This window comes from Phytophthora infestans, genomic scaffold, assembly GCF_000142945.1.
Source record: "Phytophthora infestans T30-4 supercont1.16 genomic scaffold, whole genome shotgun sequence".
Lineage (NCBI taxonomy): Eukaryota > Oomycota > Peronosporomycetes > Peronosporales > Peronosporaceae > Phytophthora > Phytophthora infestans.
The window spans coordinates 506,389-529,708 of record NW_003303743.1 but is presented as its reverse complement, the minus strand read 5'-3'; the positions used below and the strand labels follow the sequence as shown (position 1 = coordinate 529,708).

Here is a 23,320-nt window from a genome sequence, read left to right as displayed (position 1 = left end):
TCCCGCTCCATGTGGCACTTCTTAACTTCACCGGTCACACCTGAACCATGCTGTCGACTTCTTCATCGTGAGAGCAGGTTCTTGTCCACGCACACGTGAGTCGAGCTCTCACAGTCCCAGTATCCCACGAGCTTGTAGTCCCAGCGTCGTGCTTCACAACCATCCCAACCATTAGGAAGTCGTTATCTTCTTCGTCCTCAGCATCGCTACTTTGGCTGTCTACAAAGGGTCGCTTGATATCAGGCTCGTTCGGGTTCAGGATCAACATGCTGCTCTGCACACCGGACCTGTCCTTCTTGCCATCATTCTTCTTTTTTGACCTCTGCTCCGTATTCTCGACTTCCTCATTGCCGTCCTCTGTCACCTTCTTCTGCCTTTGAAGTAGTGCCAGCAGTCTCTCTTCAAGTAACCAGATTATCTACAGTGATAGCATTTAAAATTCCCCCCCGCCACCCTTGCCTTTCTTCTGCTCCTTGGCAGGCAGGGAGCCCGAAAATGCAATACTAAGATTAATACATCGATGTGAGCTGAGTAAATTAATAATTCAATTATTTGCATTATTCCGGTCCATACTCGAGCGTACCTTGTCCACCGCACTAGTCGCGATTGTAGTTCAGAAATATTATCATTTCAAGCCTGGCTGGAGACATTCGCTTCCGTAGATCAGACAGCACCAGCTTAGCAAGAAAGAAGAAGCGCTCACACTCGTTAGACGTTGGCGGGATGTACGCGACGTCAACGTAGTGCGAGCGCTTCACGACCTTGCGTTTCTTGAGCGCTGCTCTCACAATAGAGCACTCCTCGGCGACTCTTGAAGACGACCGTTCGAGATCAGGCGACCTAAATTCAGCGCAGGCTAATTTTTCCGCAACGTTTAGCGCCTCCCCACGCTGTAACTTGACCAGACCTTGCTCTATATTAAGCTCTATGTAATAGGCCGTCCGTTTCAAAGGTGAGGAGGCCTTTTAAAGCGGGCGCGCCACGCGTCCTCCTCGCCATTAACATCCCTCGGCAATGTGTTTACTTATTAAGTTTCCTTAAGAAGTAGGATGTTTGAACCTTTTCTATTGGCTACATATTTGACCAATTAAGGTGCATTCTAACACTCCCACTAAAAGTTCAAGCACATCCTCCTTTTCACTTCTGTGGTCTCATATGACTCGCCTTATCCTTAATCCAATTGCGACTTGTCCAGCAGAAATACCATACGACCTTTCGTACTTTTGGGCTACTTCTGGTTTTCCTAATAGTGAACACACTCTTTCCTATCCTGTTTTGATCACATATGATCTACTTTATTCTAAATCAAGTTGCGACCTTTTGGAGATATCATGTGACCTTTCGTTGTGGCGACTTTTCACACATCCGGTGATCCAAAATAGGTGGCTCCTAAATGTTGCGACACCTGAAATTTGTGACGTTCCATTACACATACCTATTCCCTTAATCCAGAATTTGTGACCCAACCAATTTTCCTTTTCCGATTTCCCGATGGTTTCTGCCTCTAAATTGCACCTCTACCTTTTTTGTCTTTGCTGGAACCAATTTCCTTCAATCCATTCACTCTCAAATTTGCGTTCAGCATTCACGGTTCGACTTAGCGCCTATGGCCGCTATTAAACCCTCCGGGGGGGCTATGACAGTCAAGCAAAACGTCCAGGCTTCGGTCTGTGATACCACCACTTCCAGAGACTGGGGAGCGCTTCGGCATTAGTTCCAATTAAGCACGGCTGGGGCTTGCCCCTCCCTTCCTAGATGCGGTCAACGGTGGCTCTTACTTGATTTCAGCACGTTATCGTGTTCTGTCGTAGTCTAGTCCATAACCATTGACATGTGAACGTCTGAGAGTTAACCAATATCATAACGTTACGTCTTATTGTTTTTTTTTTTTTGCTTTAACCGCATAAGTCTTTTCCTTGGTGCACTTCAACTTAAGAGTATCTTTCGCCCTTCAACTTGAGAAGTATCTTTGAACTTCAACTTGCGCCGGGCGCTTGGATATGCCACATGGTGGCTCTTCAACTTCACTGTATCTTGTGATACACGGTGTCAGAAAGTCCAAATACCCCACACCTATTGTGGTAAGGGGAGGCATAGGTTCTTTACCCCCATGAGACTTCTGAGTTTCTCAAATTGAGTTTGAGGCAGTGCCTTTGTGAGGGCATCTGCAATCATATCATTTGTGTTGCAGTATGAAACTACTATTCTTCCCTTATCATGAATCTCTCGAGCATACAGTCCTTTGATATCAATGTGTTTTGTCGATGTATGATTTGCTGGGTCTTTTATAATACTAATTGCCCCCTTATTATCACACCAACACATGATCGGCTGTGTTTGCTTAAATCCCAATTCCTCTAATAGTACCCATAACCATTCGCTTTCTTTAATACCTTCACTCGCGGCTATTAATTCAGCCTGCGCTGTATGGAGGCTCACAGTACTTTGTCTTGAACTTTTCCAAGTAATACACGCGTCTGCCATAATACTCACATACCCAGTTACTGACTTTCGGTTCTCATTAGCATTCGCGAAGCTCGCGTCTGTGTACAGCTCATATATCACTTCCTTACTTTTCCCGTCAAATACGAGTCCGTACGTCGACGTCCCTTTCAGATACTTTAGTACTCTCTGGGCTGCCCTGTAATGGCTCTTATTATAGCATGACAGGAATTTACTTAATTCTCTGATAGCATTTGCTATATCTGGGCGTGTACCACGTACAAGGTACATCAGTGAACCCACTGAACCTCTGTAATCGAATGGTTGTGCTGAGATTTCATCTGGACTTAATTTTTCCTCTTTCTCAAGTACTATACTCTTTGCCTGTGGTGTTGGTTCTGAGTTACAGTCAGTCATATCGAACTTTTGTAGTAAGTCCATTATATACTTGTGTTGGGACATACTCAAAATCATATTTGCCCTATCCCTTTTAATCTCCATCTTCAGTAGATAATGGATATCACCTAGGTCCTTCATAGTAAATCTAGAAGCCAGTTGGCTCTTCACCTTTTGCATCAATGTCATACTACTAGATGCTATAGTAATATCATCCACGTAGACGCAGACCAGTACTATATGCGTTACTCCTTTTACCTCCCACTTTTGACGGTACAAACAGTACTCCTTTTTGCACCGACAAAACCCTAGGCTTACCAGGAACTTATTGAGGAGTGCATACCAGATGCGAGGTGCTTGTTTGAGTCCATATAGGCTTTTCTTCAGTTTGCACACACTGGACGCATCCCCATGCCTAAACCCATGAGGTTGTTGCATGTAAATATCCTCAAGCAGCGATCCGTTTAGGAAGGCCGTTGACACATCCATTTGATGGACATGAAGGTCCTTTATCGTTGCTATTGCCAGTAGTAATCTCAACGACTCATACCGCGCCACCGGTGAGAATATCTCATTATAATCAACACCGTGGGTTTGTGTGTTTCCCCTAACAACCAATCTTGCCTTAAATCTATCAACTGTTCCATCTGGGTTATACTTCACGTCAAATACCCAGTGACAACCTAGTATTTTCCTTCCTTTTGGCAATGGTACTATTTCCCAAGTACTATTTGCAACCAGTGCCTGAAATTCAGCTTGCAGCGCAGTCTCCCACTGCTGAGCGTGTGGTCCCCGTCTCGCTTCTTTTATTGATCGTGGAATCGGTATCACCTTTGTGCTAATTGTGACAGCATTGATTGATACTAAATAGTCCTTTAAACGAGAATTTGGTGTCCTTTTCCTACGACTGCGAGGTATAGGTGGCACAGAAACTCGCTGTTTCTTTACTCCCACTGTTTCAGTATCCGGTGCACACTCTTCCAGCTCAGAATTTGATTTTGGTCGCTTGTTAGACACATCCAGCCCCGTTTCTCGTTTTCTTTTCCCCTTTTCCCCAACTTCTAGGATTATTTCCTCATTCTCCTCAATTTTCCCGGACGGGAACGATCGTAAAATCAGTCCCTCAGTAAATGTTGGCCCAAATTTTACATCTCGAGCGTTAATGTACCTATTTCCTTTAATATCGAGTAGACGATACCCTTTGTAATCTTCAGAAAGCCCGAGAAGTTTGCACTCTAGCGCCCGCTCACTAAGCTTCGGATTGGGTCGTTTAGATTTTGGTACATGGGCGTAGCACGTACTGCCCCATATGTGAAGCTCAATTCCTGTTGGTTTGGTGCCAAACAGTGCTTCGTATGGACTCTTACCCTTAAGCCGGGCTGTTGGTATCCTATTAGTTATTGCTGTCATATATTTTAATGCCTCTGGCCACCATTTAGCAGCCATACCCGATCCTATTAACGCGCATCTAACTTTACCCATTATTGTCTGGTGAGCTCGCTCAGCAGACCCATTTTCCTCTTGAGACTCTACATTTGACTTTTGGAACACGATCCCACTTCTATCGCAGTACCCTTTTAAGAATTCGTTGACAAATTCTGTACCCCCGTCGGTCCTTATCCGTTTTACCTTGTATGGGAATTGTTTCTCCAGCTGCTTAATAAGGGTTTTAACAATAACCCCAACCTCTTTCAGAGACTTCAGAACGAAATACCATTTATAAGCAGTGGCATCATCTACTATTGCTAGAGCATACTTGTGCCCGGTAGTATTATAGAGGCCCTGTGGTCTTATTTTTCCCAATGAGTCCATATGCAGTGTGTGCAAAGGCTCAGATACCTTATCTGTCACCTTATTCCTATAAGACATTCGCCGTGATTTTGCCAGCACACATGTACGACAGAAAAATGATACCAGTTCCATTTTCTTTCTAGATAACTGGGGTGCATCTCTGATTACTCTGCCAGCCAGAATGTTCATCAGTCTGCCTTTACCGACATGACCTAGCCTCAGGTGCCACTCCTTCAACGTCTTTTGTATCTTCGATTGAGAAGTACTATCGACGGATAGTACTCTTGAATTATTATCCAGTTTCCTACTCGGTAAATTGTATACCTCATCTATTGCAACTGCAGCAAATATGAATCGGTTTTTACTATCAAGGAAGTACAAATACTGCCCACCTTTTGACTGAATGTGGTGATACCCTTGTGTGGCAAGATAATATGCACTAAGCAAGTTACTACCGCACTCTTTATCAAAGGCAACATTTTGTATTGAGAAATCACTATAGTACCCTCTGGGTTTGAGAATACTAAATCTCACTGTCCCTTGGAGCTTGGTTGACGAGGTGCCTCCGTTTCCATATTCAAAGATATGAGTCCGTCCTTTGCCAAGCTGGCTGAACCACCTTCTATCCGAGCTTATAGCGTGTCCAGCTCCTGTATCAACCACCCATAGATCATCAGTCAGGTTCAACTCCCTCAATTTAGAAAGATACTCAGGGTATCTTCTCCGTACCTCATCATCAATCTCCATTGAGTGCATCGGTGCCTCATCTTCGCTTCCTTCACTCGCTGGAACACTCCCCTTGTACTCAAGTTCGTCGGCATCCTCAATTGCCTCGTTCAAATTGAGGTCGAACTTGGCAGCTTGAGCTGGGGTCCTTTCTTCGTCTTGGTTCACCTTCATCCTCTTGGTAGTCGACTTGCCCCCCTTCTTGACCGTCATCGCTCGCTTTGTTTCGGTGACAGGAGCCGCCCGTATGTTTGAGCGAAGCAGCTTGCCTCCAGCCCTTTTCGGGTTGCGGTCAGCCGCCAACACTGGGCAGGCCTTCTTCCAGTGGCCATCTTCAAAGCAGTAAAAACACTCGCTTACTGCCACTTCAGAGGATTGTCCTTGGTTCCTTTTCTTCCCCGTAAATTTTCTTGCCGCATTGACAGTCACTGGGCGTCTCTTATCAGTCAGCATCGTGGCTTCCTTCCTCGATCGATCACCGAAAACGCGGCGAAGACTCGTCTCCACGTTTTCAATAGAAAACCACTCTTCAGTCATAATGATTGTGCCTCCCCAAAACTCGCTTGGTAGTAACGCCAACACTTCCATGCACAACCAGGTCTCGGTCACCATGTCCTTGCCAACCAGACCCCTCATCTTCCTGTTTATGTCGTTACGCAGCTTCTTTAACTGGGCGAATAGGGCCCCCAGATTGGTCCAGTTCGCTGCGAGAAGACGCTCCCACTGGCGGCGCAGCTCGATTACGCCTCCTGCATCCCCGAGCCCGTACTTTTGCTCGAGCTCCTTCCATATGTCACAGGGATTCATTCTGAACACTTGATCCGGCAGCCCACTCAAGAAAACGTTAGGCAACGCTTGGTTGAATAAGTTCAACAGCTCGGACCGAGCCCTAGTCCAGTGTTGGTGGCGCCAACGCTTGGCCTTCGCCTCCTCTTGAGAAATATTCCCCTCCACCGAAATGATGGGTTTCTCAGGCGTACCCTCAAGGAAGTCCATCATGACAACCGTAGCCTCAGGTTGGTCCTTTTCCAACAACCCTCGCTGGTATTTCTCATCCAGCGTCTCTATGTGCGTTAGCACCTTGTCTCGCCACATGGTGTAGTCCTCCCCATGGAACTTTTCCAGTCCCAGGACCTGGGCACTCCTATTGTGTCCTTTAACCATGGGCCTTAGTCTCCGTACGTATCTGAAATATTAAGCTCTATGTAATAGGCCGTCAGTTTCAAAGGTGAGGAGGCCTTTTAAAGCGGGCGCGCCACGCGCCCTCCTCGCCATTAACATCCCTCGGCAATGTGTTTACTTATTAAGTTTCCTTAAGAAGTAGGATGTTTGAACCTTTTTCTATTGGCTACATATTTGACCAATTAAGGTGCATTCTAACATCTAAATTGGGGTTATTCACTATAGATGCCGTTGTTGACAGCCGAGGCTTCAGGGCTGGGTATTCCTTTACACCTGGAAAAACGACGTCGCAAAGCGGACAAAGTTAGCGTAGACTTCTGCAGCTCCTTGGTAACGGCTTCAAAAGCTGCTAGATCTTGTAGAAGCGCTTTGACGCGCTCGCGCTCCGCACGCCATAGTAGGAGAGGTTGCACATCATGCTCCACGAGGACATTGAGGCCCAGCTGAACAATTGCCGGCTGGAGTTTGGCGTAGCGCTCTACCATCTCGTACGTGCTCGACCATCTGGTGTCGTTCCTCAGCAGAGGTGACAGATGGAAGACGCGGCGAAGAATGGCTCTACCTTTGATCGTACTCAACTTGGACATCAAGGTATGGACCTTGGTTATCAACTCGTCTTCGTTCTTGAGAAAGTCCTTGACCGCTAAATTAAAGCGGTGGCTAGCGCATCCGATTAGCGGTATAGCACCCTCCTTCCGGCCAATGTACTGGTTAACGGAGCAGTTATCGCCGACCATGAACTTCACTGCGCTCCAGGGCTTGTTGTATCGCGACAGCGTATCAGCGATTAGGTCGTACTGGCTCTGTGCGCTAAGATCTTTTTCCGTCTCTACGGGCGAGAAAGATAGCAGCACGAAGCGACGAGATAAGCACTTTAAGTCCTCGTAGTACTCACTGGCCGCGCTGCTACCGGTTTCACCGGTATTACCGGTGGCACTGTCAAATACCGCGAAGATTGCAACGTATTGACTGTTGCTGCTTGTCCAGCCGTCCAATACGAGACCAAATGATTTGGGTAGCTCACTGGCTACACGGCCCTCAACTACCTCGAACAGCAATACTATATAGCGGAGTAGCGTGTCCTCTGACACGGTAGAAAGTGCCACATTCAGCCGGGTGAGCCTTCGCTCCACAAATGCAAACGGGAGTCGCTCACAAATCACCCATTCGAGCCAACGGTGCAGATCCCGCGTACGTTGGCTGACTAGGCGAGGGTTTAGGGAATTCTGGCGGCGCGCAGCTTCTTGGGCTTCTTGCTCATAGTCCTCGTGGTTGCGTCGTAGGTGGTTTAGTAGATTCGTGTAGCCGTTGCCCTTCTTGTACTGCTTGCCGCAGGTCGTGCAGTTGTAGAAGCCGCCACCGACCTCAGTGAAGAGCATTGAGCAAATATGGCTGCTTGTTAGGACCATGATGGGCAGAGAGGGCACTGTAGCGGTAGAGGGGTGTCCAGAAGACTGTAGATTGAATTCTGAATGGATGTTTTGTAGGTTTGGACGTGGCCGGCAGCCTGTATTGTAAATGGCTGGTAGCAAGCGAACCTGTGGACTTTGTTGGCCTGTACCTTGGCAATTTATAAATGAATTGTAATAAATTCAAAAATGAATTGAGGGGTGAGAATTAATAATTCAATTGATTCATTTTTATGCATATTATTTTTTCGGGTTCCCTGTTGGCAGGTATCATACTCTTCACCGCTTGTGCTGTACCGGCACTCATCGGACCTCCGTTCATCACTTTAGCGACGCATAGAGAACTGCACGACGAGCTAAGCAGGAAGGAAAGGCGCAAGCAGCAAGTGTCATTGCTTGCCTACTTTGGACGGTCTACACAATAGTTGCTTACCCATAGCTAACCACCTCAGAACGGCCACTTTTCGTATTTTTGTATTGCATAGTCCGAGGGAGGGGTGAGAGGCATGTTTATCTTAGGCTTGTAAATCACAAGACTTCGGGAACCGATTTGTTTTTTGTCGGAGGGTAATATATGAGTAGGGGCTGGGTTCATCTGTACTTGTGCCCCAGTGACATCCGTTACGAGACTGAGCCCTCCGCGACTTGACTAAACGAGACTGAGCTGACAGGGTACTAAAGCTCGTTGACGAAAGCCGGCTAGACGGTCTGTCTCTTGGGAAGTGACTCGAACAGTTGCACCCACTCATCATTCTGCATCAGCGCGTGCACGCGATATGCCACGCGCTTGGCGGCTGGTGTATCTCCATTGATAAATGGGCGAGGTGCATTCAGCAACGCTGAACGTTTTGCGCTCGCCACCGAGGGCTTATAACCCCGGTCCCATCATTATAATCATTGTAGTCCGGTTCTAGCCTCGCTACGCCATTCATTTCAGCGGCAAGGTTCTTTGACAGCATCTTGGTCGCTTCGCTCTGCCCCAACGAAAGCGAAGCCGTCTCCGGGGTCATAGCGTCTGGATCTGGAGTTGGCGTCTTGTCTTCGAAATATATATAGTCATCGGCATCAGGACCGACGTCCACCTCGTCTTCGAGACCCACAGAGAGTTCATCGACAGCTGCAAGGTTGCGGTCGTCGAGTCATGACTTGAGCCCTCGTTGCGCATTCCGCAATAATTAGCAGGCGTAGCTGGTACCGTCGTCGATCCTTTCGCCATTTTTCCCTCTGTTTTCGTTCTTCTATATTGGTGCCAGCTCGTTAAGTGGGAGGCCAAACAAAAAGCTAACAAAAGGCACAATCTGTCCCTGGGTCGCGGCACCAGTTGCGGTGTCGGAAGTCCCACGTAAACGGTAGCTACTAATGTAGATAGGTAGCCCCACATCAATACGTCTACTGGAACAGCAAATGATCGTTCGGGTGGCCAGGATCTGTCCTAGCATCAATACATATTGGACCCTGTAAATCGCTTATATAGGCCAACCGATGAAAATGATAACACGCAACTAGCACGAGCAAGACTAACAGGTGTTTTTGAATTCTCCTGGCCCAACAGCGGACGGATACTAGACACGGGTAAGCCTTTTACGAGGGCACCAAGTGTTCACACTCGGTTGCAAAAATATATGGGAGGCAACACGCACTTCCAGTCGTGCAAATAGTCAATATAAAGCCGTCACATAAGCCTTCCGATACATAATCGGCTTATCACGCACAGTCTCGTGGTCTTGCCGAAAGAGCCCTCGTTAGTAAGCTTCGAGTCCACCGACAGGCATAACACACACAAGTAAGCTTGGCCAGACGCTTACCTCGAAGCCGGACCTCGCTTGTGCACTTAAGTGGAAATTCTGTTCTGTAGTGGTGTTGCTTTTTCGGGCCTATTCCCAATAAGCAATCCTAAACATGTTTACTAATATCAAGTGAGCTACGATCCGTTATGGGTTGCTTGACATGCCAACCGACGCTTGAACCGTCGCAGCACCTTCCCAAACGACCAACGCAGATTCAAACAGATCCTGGTTTCAATGTGGATCCGGGCAGTCTCATTCTTACCAATAAGGACGGTCTGGACTGAGTGACTTCTTGATCATAATCGACTCTCAACGAATACTCGTTCGTGACGCAGTCAAGTTTTTTGCACCTCAAAGTCACTTCTTGTCGCATGACCGTTCGTTTGTGGCCTGTGGCGCGTCCATGTCCACTGACGGTGCTTCGTTGGTTGGACGTCCTCAAGGACGTAGTGGCACAACAACGTTGAACATCCTTAGGATAGACGAAAGGCACATCTTTGCCTCCATGACCACAAAAGCTTGTTCTTCCCAGCAGCGTTGCCACAGGAGTGTAGCAAACTTTTGATCCTTTATTTTGTCCTACGACAGACGTCACGGAGGTTAAGGCGGCATCCTGGATTAATTGTTCCGCCATTCACGACACAAAACGGTAAGTATACACTAGCCTCTTTAATGGTGAGAAATTGACCCAGTTTCCCACACCATCTCACATCTTCAAATATCGTTCTGGGACGATTTTGATCAGCACCTACTAGCTTTAGGAGTATCAAAACGAAGCCGAATCAGATGCAACTACCTCCGACGCGGCTGCACCAGTTACCAAAGACACGTCCCCGACAGCTTAGTGCATTCATCGCTAAGCGTAAACCGTGCCACCAATTGGTAGGGTCAACCAACGTTATGCTGGGCGGGCAACTGTCAAAACAATCTCGTTAATCATCGACATGCTTCACCACCCCGATAACACCAACGAAGGTATTGGTCGCCAGCGTACCAAGCTCGTTGATCGATCGAAATCGGTACTTATCGATGAGTTAGTGTAGTAAATTTTCTATAGAATTATCTAACTACTGGTGTTCAACCATCTAAGAGCCTCTGTGGCCCACTTGAGCGGCGCTCCGCATGATGGATCTTCCTCAACTCTTTGCGGTTGTGCTTCATCAGCAACTGCTTCTTAACTCGACGAGTTTCTGTTCTTGAGCGGTTGGGGAGGGGGGCGCCGGTAGAGAATACACGCTCCTGGAAGGTGTTTGACGGACTCCTATCCAGCCAGACGCGCGCAAGCGCGGCGACAGATGGGAACATCGCAGCTCCATGATCACGATGTCAGCGACACACATCGACATACCTGCACAGAGCCTGCGGATTTCAGCGCATCTCACTCTTGCGTCGCATGGGAAGCAGTCGGAACCAAGTCTAGATTCGGCTGTTCGTCCGCGTCAGGGTCCAGTGTGCTGCTCGACGAGGTCTCGTGGATTGCGCGGAGGACATCCCTGTGTGTGCTGCACATCATCGCCTTTGACCAGCCAACAACTTTGCAGGTGACTCGCTGGTCGTCTCCAGCAACAGCCTCCGCAGGCCTGTGCGCTGCTTTCCACTCGGTGACACACGCGTCACTACAAAAGCTTCAATGTATCCAATATAGAACGTTGTGCTAATACCATTCATCCACAATTTATAAAAACGGTAGCTTACTGCACAGCGATATGAGCAGGATTATGAAGATCGTTGGAGCACAAGTGGTGAATTGGGCGACGGCAGATAGAGCACGGATCCGTCACCGTCAGCTCCAGGTTGGCACAATGGGCGAAAGAGCACTTCATTGATCTTGTTGATGACAACAGGGTGTTGAGGGTTTTGAGGGTCACAGGGTAGTTCGTAGAATGAGAGAGCAGAAACAGAAGCACGTTCATAAAACTCGGTTTTCGTTGAGAGCGTACCAAACATCCGTTGGATGAAGCAGCAATACAGCACTTGACGGTCCTTTGGCCCACGGCACGTTGGAATCTCCGCCGTGGTCGTGCGACGAAGGCTCTGGAATTTGGCACGATAGACGTCCTAGTCCGTGAGCAAGCGATAATGTGATAGTTTGCTATCATTGCGGCGGTTTAAAGATATGAACGCCAGGTGACCTTCTAGATTCTGGGCAGTAACTCAACAGTTCTATTGGACGAATTACTGGTTATTTCAGTAAAAGTATATATGCTGATGGTATGGTGTACGCATTGACCTCATCACTTACGACGGAAACGATATCCCATCCGATTGAAAGGCGCCCGAAAGACCTGTTGTGATGCCGCTGGTTTGCGTTGCAAAGGAGGCATCGATCACCCTAAATGGCAGAAGCAGAGCAAAGCGCAAATGCACAATTTGCAAATTCGAGGGTAGATATCCCACCCAAAAAACGGATTACTGCGAGACACACCAAGTGGCGCTCTGTAAGCGTACGTATCTCGTTGACGGTGCTAAGCTTCACCTCTGTCAGCAGGAAGGCTGGACGTGCTGGCAGAAATATCACTTATTTTACTTGCCAAAGCAAGTTTACACAGTCGATGGGAACCTGAAACGATCTTCTTCGATTTATTTAGCACAGATCCCGTTCTTGAAAGAGCTGCGTCAAAGAAAAGGAGTAGCATCGACAGATAACACGTAAATACAGTACTCGGGTGCTAAACGTTCTCTCTTTATCGTGATTTTTTGGACAGGGACGTTTCCTGAAAGCGGTGTGTAGTTTTGCAGAAGCCTTTGTCCGAGCGGTATTGGCTTGTTGTACAATCAGGTCCACAATCTCTAGCTAATTGTTGTTGATCATGCCTGGCGCTGTCTTCGCTACGCAGTGCCAGAGCCTTGCAATTTCGTCGTCTCAACAGTCGTAACACTGTCAAGCAGCCCGAGCAAGACGCCTCGCTTACCGCAGGGTTGACGCCCACAAACAATTCTGTAGCAGCGCTTTCATCCTTCTGATCGCAGAGACTTCTCCTTCATGGTATTCACAGGCTACGGCTTCATTGCACCTAAAATGGGATAAACTGATCGAGCGAGCGTATGCAGGACCTTCCTCTTTTCCATTCACTCCAATGTGCTTGGGCACACTTGCGCCCACAGAGTTTTGTAGAGTGTCTCTGAAGTAGACGTGGCGGTCGTTGAAATGTTTAAAGAGCAAGGGATGGATAATATTACCGTCGCACATCATCTTGAGCCTTCAGCATGTTGCCAAAAGTTACCTGCCGCGAAAAAGCTACACAAATGCCCCGCATCCTGCCCTCCAGGCAGATATTAGGCAAACCGAGCTCCTTTAGGCGGTGGCGCAACGGCGACTTCGTGAACCGCCTACCGATAAGAGCTGCAATCGTTCGTCACGTTGACCACGGCAGCTTTGCTGGGGCCGAAACCATCTTGTTTTTTGTTACACGACATGGAAGGAGAACAATCGTATTTAGTGTTAGGTGTCTGTAGCACCCGGAGAGACACAATAGGACGAAGCTTTGAAAGTCACGTACGTATAGTGTGGCGCGAGGTTTGCTTTCGCCTCCCCCGCTTTGATTGATTAGAGCATCAGGCGACGTTTCACGTGGGGTCCAAATACGACAATAACGTATCTTGATTTCATTATGGACGACGTAAAAGAATACCTCATGTAACATTTTGGTAACGAAAGGGGTAATACACAAAATATTATGTTCGTAATAGTTTCTGCAGGAGGCAATGACTAAAAGAATAACAACAGCTGTTTTGTTGTAGAAATATTAAGAAAATTTCTTCATGTGAGGTAACCGACTGAGCTGCCAAACAGAAGTACACGTACAGCAGAAGCTGGCCGTATGAGCAACGCTGTGCTAATAAAAGTTGTAGCTTGAGCCACAAAGATAGATAGGTTTAGATTGAGCAAAAATAACTTAAATGTGCTGATGACAATTACTACTGTAAGCGATATCCGATAAGGTATCCGAAGGCGGCATCGTTTTTATATTACGAAGTATTTACTTTTTTAATAATGCATGTTGCTTTTAATATTTAAGTGCTAAACAGAGAGAGCTACTTATTCTCAAATGAAATAGCCCCTAAAGACACTTCCTATGCTACAAATGGGTTATCGTACACGAAGGAATGCGTGTTTTCGAGACCACACTTTGCTGCCTAACAACTCGTAGAAAACAATGGCTTACAGCAGTCTCTTAGAAAACAATGGTTACAGCAGTAACACATATGAGTTCATTCTATTTAATCTAAAACTGTTTATCTTTATGGATCAGGTGACAGCGTTTATTGGCACAGCGTCGTTTTTACGGCCAGCTTCTGTTGTACGTGTACTACTATTTGGCAGCTCAATCAGCTACCTCACACTCAGATATGATCTTAATATTTCTATAAAAAACAGTTGTAGCTATTATTTTAGTCATTGTAACTTGCAGAAACTATTAAGAGCATAGTATTACGTATATTATTAGTGCGCGCGGAAATGATAGACGAGAACTTGAATTCGAGCCGATTTTTGTCAAATCAAAAGCAATGAACTTGGGCTTTATATCCAATCAGGAGAATACCATTACGGTTCTTTTAAGGTACTGTTTGTTGTAATCCGCAAAGTAACGGCTGAGAAACACTTCAAAATCTGCTGTTGTGTTGGAACCCTCTGCGCGAAAATGATAGACGAACAAAATGTATCAGCACTTATCTTCTGTTTTATGTTTTCTAGACACCGTGACGACCTTGACTAGGCAGCTTAGTACTTCGTCTTATGCCCTTCCAGTTTGTACACCTCCATGCAGCGTTTTTTCATCGATGCTACAAGACGTTTTAACTTCAACAGAGAAATTTCATCCCAGGCTTTCTTAATGGCCGCCACGAGCTCCTCCTTCGTGTCGTACTGCTTGCCATTGACGTCCACGGCTCTCAAAAGAATTCCCCACAAGCTCTCGATTGGATTTAGGTCAGGAGACTTGGCTGGCCACGACATGACACGCGCCCCTTGGTCCTTTAAGTACCACTTCGCCACTCGCGCCGTATGAATGGAGGCATTGTCATGCTGAAACTCGAAGTCTAGCCCGTGATAGAGGTGCGCAAAGGAGAACAGATAGTCGCCTAATGTGTCGATATACTTCTTTGCATTTTGTTTGCCTTCCAGGAAGGCCAATTCAGACGCTCCTTTGGAACTAAATGCTCCCCAAACAAACACACTACCACCGCCAGACTGCCGCTTCGAATAAATCTCTCTCTCCTTCCGTAGATCACGCCAATAATATTGATAGCCGTCTGGACCATCTAGGTTGATTTTTTTCTCGTCAGAGAACACAACAGAGTCCCAATTGTGCCCATGTTCAACGTGCTGGTCCGCCCACTTCAACCTGTCAGCAATGTGATGAGGTTTGAGAGGTGGGCACGCCAACCGTTTCTGGTTGACCATGTGAGTTGTGCAACACCTCCTGCACCCTGCGGATGGATATCAGATGAAGCGAATCCTTCAACGTGCGAGCGCTTACCCCCCCCCTCTTAGAGGCCTCACGCAGTAAGCGGCGTTCCGCTGTCTGTGTCATTTTCCTTGGTCTACCGGAGCTTTTCTTGGTTCCATACGCCTCTGAATCCTTTAGAAAGTTGTTCACCGCCTTCCAGGAACGTCCCACACGCGTAGCAATTGCGTTAGTGGACATGTTTGCCTCCTTGTAGGCCAAAATACTTCCCTTCTCCATGTCCGACAGCGATGCCCCTCTACCCATCCCAATACAGCACACTATGACACAAGAAATGCATAACGACTTCTGTTAGGCCATACTTGTTCACTACAAGCCAGGTGGTCCTTGTAAACAGCACCGTTGTCTCCCAACAAGCAGATTTTAGCACTTAGGCTATACTTTTCGCGCAGGGGGTTCCAACACAACAGCAGATTTTGAAGTGTTCCTCAACCGTTACTTTGCGGATTACAACAAACAGTACCTTAAAAGAACCGTAATGGTGTTCTCCTGATTGGATATAAAGCCCAAATTCATTGCTTTTGATTTGACAAAAATCGGCTCGAAATCGAGTTTTCGTCAATCATTTCCGCGCGCACTAATAATATACGTAATACTATGCTCTTAATAGTTTCTGCAAGTTACAATGACTAAAATAATAGCTACAACTGTTTTTTGTAGAAATATTAAGAACATATCTGAGTGTGAGGTAGCTGATTGAGGTGCCCAATAGAAGTACACGTACAACAGAAGCTGGCCGTAAAAACGACGCTGTGCCAATAAACGTTATCACCTGATCCATAAAGATAAACTGTTTTAGATTGAATAGAATGAACTCATATGTGTTACTGCTGTAACCATTGTTTTCTAAGAGACTGCTGTAAGCCATTGTTTTCTACGAGTTGTTAGGCAGCAAAATCCGATACTACTTAACTGGCGGACGTGTCGCCGACAGGGGCGTATGATACGATTTTAAATGGAGCGGCAACACAACAACAAAACACGAGAGGTGTTAATTATAGTTGGCTAAGTAGACACCACAAAGAAGCGTTAATAAACTTGGAGCCTAAATGACGTTTAACCATCCTGAAATTATCGTTAAACTATCAAATTGAAAGCACTACTGTACCGTCAACAACAGCAACAGCAAGGCGTCTTGCGACACATTATCCAAACGCTTTAATCATAACTGGTACAGAATCGAGTGTCTATTGACTAATTCATTATTATGCACAAAATGAGCGCTGCATGCAAGAAAAATTACAATTTGAAAATTTTCTAGCTTTCATTGAGTTTTGTGTGTAAAGTGAACAATTTTTAGCTACTTACAAGCTCAAATAGGCAGTACAAGCAGGTTAGAAGTGCAAGCTGTACAGACCATTACTATCATGTGAGCTAAGTTTCATAGCGGCTCAGAAATGGTCCGTGATATCGAGCACGACGCTAAACTAAACATATTGTGTAACGTTTGTATAAATGTTATTTGAAGTGCAGGTGGTTTTTATTGGGTGGAAGATGAAGAAACAGTAATAGCCAGCAAGATTGCATCAAGAATCTTGATTCAAGATCATTAGAATAATTATTTTCTAAATCCGGTAAGCATCATGCTGACCCAAATTAATGAAATTAAAAAGATTCGATTTAGATACACATATGTTCAGCGTTATTTCAATAGTTATCCCGCCGAAGGCGGAAAGGCCAAAGCAAGTAGAGCTAAGCCTAAATTACCGCCGCGCTCGGCTAGTTATAGTAATAGTAAGACTTAGTAATACTAAAGTACTACTTTCTACTGGCGACCCAAATTACTGGAAGCCTCTTTTTGGCCCCAGTGACATTTGTAGGACAAAAGTCTTACAAACGCACAGATTAGGGTACAGCTTGTTCCGAGCAAAAAAAAAAATGTTCGGTACGAGTCGTGCCCTGGGTCCAAAATACCTGGATGGGGTAAGGCACTTTTAATACTTTAGTAGTAAATATACTTCGTAGTATCTTGGTACTGCATGACCTTCGTTGATATGAAGTGATCTGCATCAGCAGTAGAAACGCGATCGTGGCAGCCGAGTGCTTGACTTACTTCGAGTGGTCGCCCTGTATACCCTGGTCCATGCGACTATCGGTAGACGTTTCAATGAACAACCCAAGCAATCTGATTTTGAGCGTCGGTACATTTTGATTTACAGCATCAAATCGATGACATACCGCGACAAGAAGGCCTTCAAATCGACCCCCCCCCCTCCTCGCTGCAAAATCGACACCACAATCCCACACCTCGGTCCCCAGCAGCTTAGTGATCTATTCTAAGAACCTTGTGATGCTTCCGCATTTCACTGCAGCTCACTATCTCAAGTGACCAACCAGCCCCACTGCCAGACAGCGTCGCGCGACAGAGCAACCCCATATCCCAAATAAACGGGAGAAACCACTGGTCGACGTCGGTTGCCTGCCCTCGGCAATGAGCATCGCACGCACAGTTACGAGGGGTCACGGATAAACAACTCACTTGGCTACAGTATGCCGCTGCCTTGAAGTTGCCTCGCCCTTCTACAAAGACGCAGCTCAAAAAGACGACCATCACTCCTCGATCATGGGAGGGGCGACGTACTGCGTTGATGCTGTTTTCATTAAGTGAAATGGCTTTCTTCTGCCGCGTCATTCCACGTGGATCCCTTTTTCGCGTTGCACTTCCCATTCGCCGTTCCGCACTATAAGTAGAGAAGCTCAGCAAGAAGATTGCACGCGCTCCTAGATCTTCCTCCGCAGCGTCTCGACACCACGGGACGAGCAGGTCGGAAGAAACGATCGTCGGCGTCACTTGCACACTCGCCCACAGCCCGCAGGAACTCTCGCCAATTCTCGCTTTCTTATTGACTCTGCGTGGGTGTAGCATGTTTGGAGGGTTTAGCGCCAATAGCGGCACCAGTGACAAGGTCCAATTCGTGGCCGGCAACTACAGCGGCGTCGCGCACGACTCGGACGACGATATGTTCTGTGACGAGCCCAATGTGGTACTCACGCGATCGTCACCCTCTCCGCACCTATTGGCCGTAGCGCCCGTCGCTCGTGTAGCTGAGGTCAAGGAGGAAGCTATGCTCTACGACGGCGCAATGGTGGACGTTGGGTACTCGACTACAGTCAAGACAGTCATTGTGCCTGCAGTTAAGCCCAACGGCACAACTGGAGGCGGCTTCTCGTCCATCTCCGAGCGCTTCCCGCTCTCCAAGGTGGGAAAAGTCAACTGTGGCTTGACGAAACAAGTCTTCTGTACTCCCCAGGGGCCCAAAATGCAGCTAACAGCTTCTATTCCCATGAGTCGCTTACTCAACGCCACACCGGAGATGACACAGATGGAGCAAATGACTGTGCTAATGGAGGACGGTACGGTGGATGAAAACACCATTAAAGCTGAGCCGGAAAGTGCAACCACCGCAACGTTCGTAGTAGGATCCAATAGCGTGCAGCAGCAAATGACAGTGATGAGCGACGTGTACCGGTACCAGGCTACTGACGTGGAAGAAGACGAGATGGAGGTGTGGGGCAGGATTTAAGGTTTAAGTTGTACCTAGACTATCAAGTTACCAACATTCTGTTTTGTGAATGTGGTGCAGCAACTTCGATGGAAAATTCATCAGCAGGTTTTCCGGCGATACCTCAAGCAAGGACAGGAGTTCGAGGAATGGGGAAAACTGGAAGTGAAAGATTCGTACGTGCACAGAAGATGGAGTCAATGATAACTAAACTAGAAGAAGGTTCCAACAGTTCTTGTGTGATTTGAATCGCAGCCGGGTGTTCTTCGTTCCGGGTGGACGAAGGGAGAACATCATCGCTGAGAAGAGGTTCCACGACAACGCTGTCCGAGACGCTATGGGCAAGGGGAATGCCACGTGGGTCAAGGTACGACGTGATCAGTTCGAGGCCGAAGTCCGCCAATTTTACGTAAGTTGCGTTACTAGGCGTAGAAAATCTGTGATCATTATTATTGACGTTGCTTATGATTTGAATCTACAGCACGAGGAAACCAAACACAAACAGGAGTTGATGCTTTCGCGTCTTGAGAAAGTGTCTCCGTTCTCCCAATTTCCGATTCTTGGCAACCGATTTCTTTTGCTTCGATTGCGAGGGAAAGGAGGCAACGGAGAAGTTTGGGATGTCGTCGACTACGCCAACAACAAACAGCTCTGTGCTCTCAAGCTCTCCACTTCAATACGGCACGCTCAACGCGAACACCACACACACTCGGTACGATTTCATTGTTTAAACGATGATGTCGAGGTCTAGCTAACGTTTCTTTTTGTCGCCCTTATAGAAACTCAACCACCCTAACATTGTTCAGGTCGGCGAAGCACCCTTCCTTATCCGATACCAGCAACAACAGTACACTGCTTTCACTGTTGCTAGCGTCCAGTCAGATCTTCAGCAACTCATTGAGGTACGAAATGACACAAATAAACTGTTGTTAAGTTCGTGTAGACTTAACTCTTTCGTCTTTTTTGGTATTCCAGATGTACGAGCATTTTGATGAGGACTCTGCATACAAAGTACTCTCCCAGCTTCTGAGCGCGCTCAAGTACTTGCACGAAGACGTGAGTCGATCTTGGGGCTGAGTTTGTGTTACAAATTAGACACTGACCTTTTCCTTCGCTTCTTGTAGATGGACATTGCTCACTACGATCTGAAGCCGTCGAATATTCTGATCGACCAGGGAGGGTGTGTAAAGCTGACCGATTTTGACTTGACTCGCGACGCCAAGGCAGCCACCTCCAACTCGACCGTTGGCACCTTGCGATATCTTCCTCCTGAGTGTTTCCGCCTCAACCGCAGTGACTGTGAAGCTACGGCTGAGAAGGCTGATATGTGGATGGTTGGCATCGTGTACTGCATGATGGTAACTGGAAAGCACCCGATCTGCCCAGACAAGTCGACACACGCAGAAGTGAGAGCGATGATGGCTCAATACACGGGCGACCTTCGATATGCGCGACCAATATCTGATCTGTCTCGGTGGATCTTACAAGGCTGCTTGCATCCGGACCCGAGGTGTCGACCAACGGCCACACAGTTGCTGGTGGCGCTCCAGAACGTGGTGCCGCAGCAGTAGACCTACGCGTTGAGCAGCCACATTACCGCGATGAGGCTGCTGTATATACCACGATGAGCAATTTGTCGTATTTTGAGCGTGTACACTAGACGTACGGGTAAATTAGCTGTCACTCGCGATGTGGGATACCGTGAAGAACAGTCTGCCATCGTACCATACGAAACACTGATGAATTATTAAGCCCAAGTACGAGCTACAAGTACAACTTCATTTTTTTTCGTCTTTTTTTTCATTCGGTGCTGGTGTGGTTTGCAGCGTTTTTTTTTCGAGCTTGTTTTGTCCAATTCAACTCGCAAAAATGTCGAAAGCGAGCGAATTTGTTTGGTTCTTGAATGCGAAAATTGCGCCGATTGCCAACGAAATCCTCAAATGCAATTCCAACCGCGTACAAGAACAACCCCATGCCACGCACAACTGCTGGCTCTTTCTCCATTCCAACACTGCGGATAGCGTCATGATACAAGTCGTCTCCAACAATTGGATGCCCATGTCGTGCTGTATGAATACGAAGTTGATGCTTACGACCTGTGAGTGGCCACAGATCCACGGTGGAAATCCATTCGTATCGTGCACTGAAATCACACAGCGATAAACAATTCGTCCCATATTGATGTTTAATCATCACAAATAGAGCTTACCTTCGCGTCGTGCTCACAACTCTCATCGCAGTTAGACACGGCTTGCTGTCGATTTCACCATCCAGGAACTGCAGTTCGTCTCGGATCTCCAAGAGTGCACTGGGAAGCTCAATCGATCCATCCACAGAGCTATTTCTACCACTTGCTGGGAGCTTATCAAAAACATTTCCGACCAAGATCGCGCGATACTGCTTGGCGACGGAATGCCTCTCAAACTGAGCTGATAACTTCACTTCCATCTTCCTGGTCTTCGCTACAAGTAACAGTCCACCCACACGATAATCTAAGCGATGCACTGCATGAGGTAAAGGCAGTTCAAAGTCCCCCGCGTCAACATGTTGTTTCCGCAGTAGCAATGGCAATGCCTGCTCTACCGTGCGCTTTCCCCGGCCTTTTACGTGGATTCCGACAGGCTTGACCACCAGCGCCAAGATACTGCACTCGTAGACCACACGCAGTCCTTGAGTCATGCAACTATTTAGCCACGACTGTGTCCCACAGTCGTTTGCATTTGCGCGATTGGAAGCAACCAACTGCTTATGCTTGTCGGGACTAAAGTAGGCCAAGGTGTCGTTCACACCAGCGCTGGTGAGAGTCGGTACCCGCGGCTCCCCGTTAAACAGCAAGTTCCCAACTTTCCGAGCGCGTTTCGCTTTTGAGACGGTGCCTAGCTCGGGGAACACTCGTGCAGCTAATTGCACCCATTGCTCGTGCCTGCCCGGCGGTCCGCTGGCCAGGTCATCCGCCGTAACTACGTGGTGCTGCCACGATGCCTTGGTCGATGCCATTGGCGAATTATTGTGTCGCCCGAGAGACGACATTTCTATTGCCCAGTCAGGGGACTATTTCTGGGACTATTTTTCGTGGGACAAGCTGACTCGACATGCCGATGCGGTGTCGGCGGTGTGGCGGAACAATGTACCCATGTTTTGCCGAGGTATCAGCGTACTGTACATGTATTTACATGGTACAGTACTACCGGTAGTACAGTATTTGCTTTCGCCGCAGACTCAAATTGATCCGCAACTGGAGTCACCCAATCGGCAAGGCTTCGAGCAGGCTGCTCGGTGCTCGAAGCAGCCCTGTCACTGACAGTGTCAGTGGCAGGTCCCTGTCGGTCGCTTATGCGTGGTGAAGCCTGGTTGGCAACCAGCAGTGGTTGCTGCACTTCAAACAGCCTTGTATTGTATTGGACTTCAATCACCACTCTATGTTGACACAGTCTGTCACAGACGCCCGAACTGAAGTGCTGCCCGCTTCAATCGAGGGCACCAGTTCCCGAGGGCCTCGACGCACTTGCCAAGCACAGTTTGATACAGAGTTAAGAGCAAGGGCAGTAACGTCCGACTCACTCGAGAATAGTAGCCACCACAGACCCCGAAGCTCAATAATACAGTAATGGCAAGCCACGAGCGGCAACAACATGAGGACGAGCCCCACCAGGTTGGCGTGGACGAGCTGCACGAGGAGCTGGACACCACACCCGTGCACGCGGCAGCCCGCGCCGGCCGAGTTGAAGAATTGCGCGAAATTTTGCTGGCTGATGCCTCACAAGCCATGACGTTGGACAAGTACGAACTCACACCGCTCCACTGGGCCTGCGACCGCGGAGAGACAGCGGCTGCGCGTCTACTTTTGCAGTACGGCGCGGACGTCGACGCCGTGGAGAAGCGCATGTTTAAGCGGCGGCCTCTGCACTTTGCCGTGCTGGCGAGTTCCGAGGCGACGGTGCGCGAGCTGCTGGTGAACCACGCCGACATTCTAGCCGAAGACTATCGTGGTTGGGCGCCAGTCCACGGAGCAGCCTACAGCGGCGATGTGGGCTCTTTTACAGCGCTGCTCGACGCTGGCGCGAGTGCCACCAATCAGCTGACCAAGCGGCGCGAGACGGCATTGCATGTGGCTGCTGGTCGAGGGCGCGTGGAGGTCGCTCAGCTTCTGCTGAAACGCAGTCTGGGCGGAGCAGAGGTCGAGAACCTGCTGGTGATGGAGGACAGCGAGGGTTCCAAAGCAGCTCAGGTGGCGGCTCGCAATGGCTTTGAGGATATTGCTCGTCTACTAGTCGACCAGCAGCAGTGAGCTTTTATGGGGGCGAGCCGTTGAAGTGGTCGTGCGCACTCAGCCGGATATAGGGTACATCGTATCATCGCTGACGAAGCGAGCGGGGTTGGTGACATCAACTTGGTGTGGTGCTGCACTGCGCTTCTGCTGTGGTGAGCGCGTCACTGGTTGGAGAGCATTAAAATACGGCAAATAAAAACATGTGCTTGCTGCAGATGAACAGCAACTTGCTTCTGGTGTTGTGCTGCAAAGTGTGCTGCCGATCGAGAACGAATCCTCCGAACCAACCACCTTCAAAGTTCACAGCCAGTGAAGTCGTCACCGCAGATTTTTAGCCAACAATCGA

At 47.9% G+C, this 23,320-nt stretch overlaps 3 protein-coding genes across 3 annotated transcripts; 2 read left to right on the top strand and 1 right to left on the bottom strand.

Annotated features, from left to right (window-relative positions):
- Positions 1 to 18,065: 18,065 nt before the first annotated feature.
- On the top strand, positions 18,066 to 20,404 carry PITG_08725 (protein kinase; the record flags this gene model as incomplete). The annotated part of the gene is made up of 7 exons (XM_002902762.1): positions 18,066 to 18,707; positions 18,786 to 18,880; positions 18,960 to 19,113; positions 19,186 to 19,416; positions 19,484 to 19,606; positions 19,680 to 19,760; positions 19,829 to 20,404. The coding sequence occupies 7 exons, from the start codon at positions 18,066 to 18,068 to the stop codon at positions 20,273 to 20,275; spliced, it is 1,773 nt and encodes a 590-aa protein (XP_002902808.1).
- A 505-nt stretch (positions 20,405 to 20,909) lies between these two features.
- Positions 20,910 to 21,701, bottom strand: PITG_08724 (uncharacterized protein; the record flags this gene model as incomplete). Its single annotated transcript, XM_002902761.1, has 1 exon — positions 20,910 to 21,701. The coding sequence occupies one exon, from the start codon at positions 21,699 to 21,701 to the stop codon at positions 20,910 to 20,912; it is 792 nt and encodes a 263-aa protein (XP_002902807.1).
- Positions 21,702 to 22,311: 610 nt separating this feature from the next.
- PITG_08723 (uncharacterized protein) lies at positions 22,312 to 22,992 on the top strand (the record flags this gene model as incomplete). Its single annotated transcript, XM_002902760.1, has 1 exon — positions 22,312 to 22,992. One exon carries the CDS (start codon positions 22,312 to 22,314, stop codon positions 22,990 to 22,992), a length of 681 nt encoding a protein of 226 aa, XP_002902806.1.
- Positions 22,993 to 23,320: the final 328 nt, after the last annotated feature.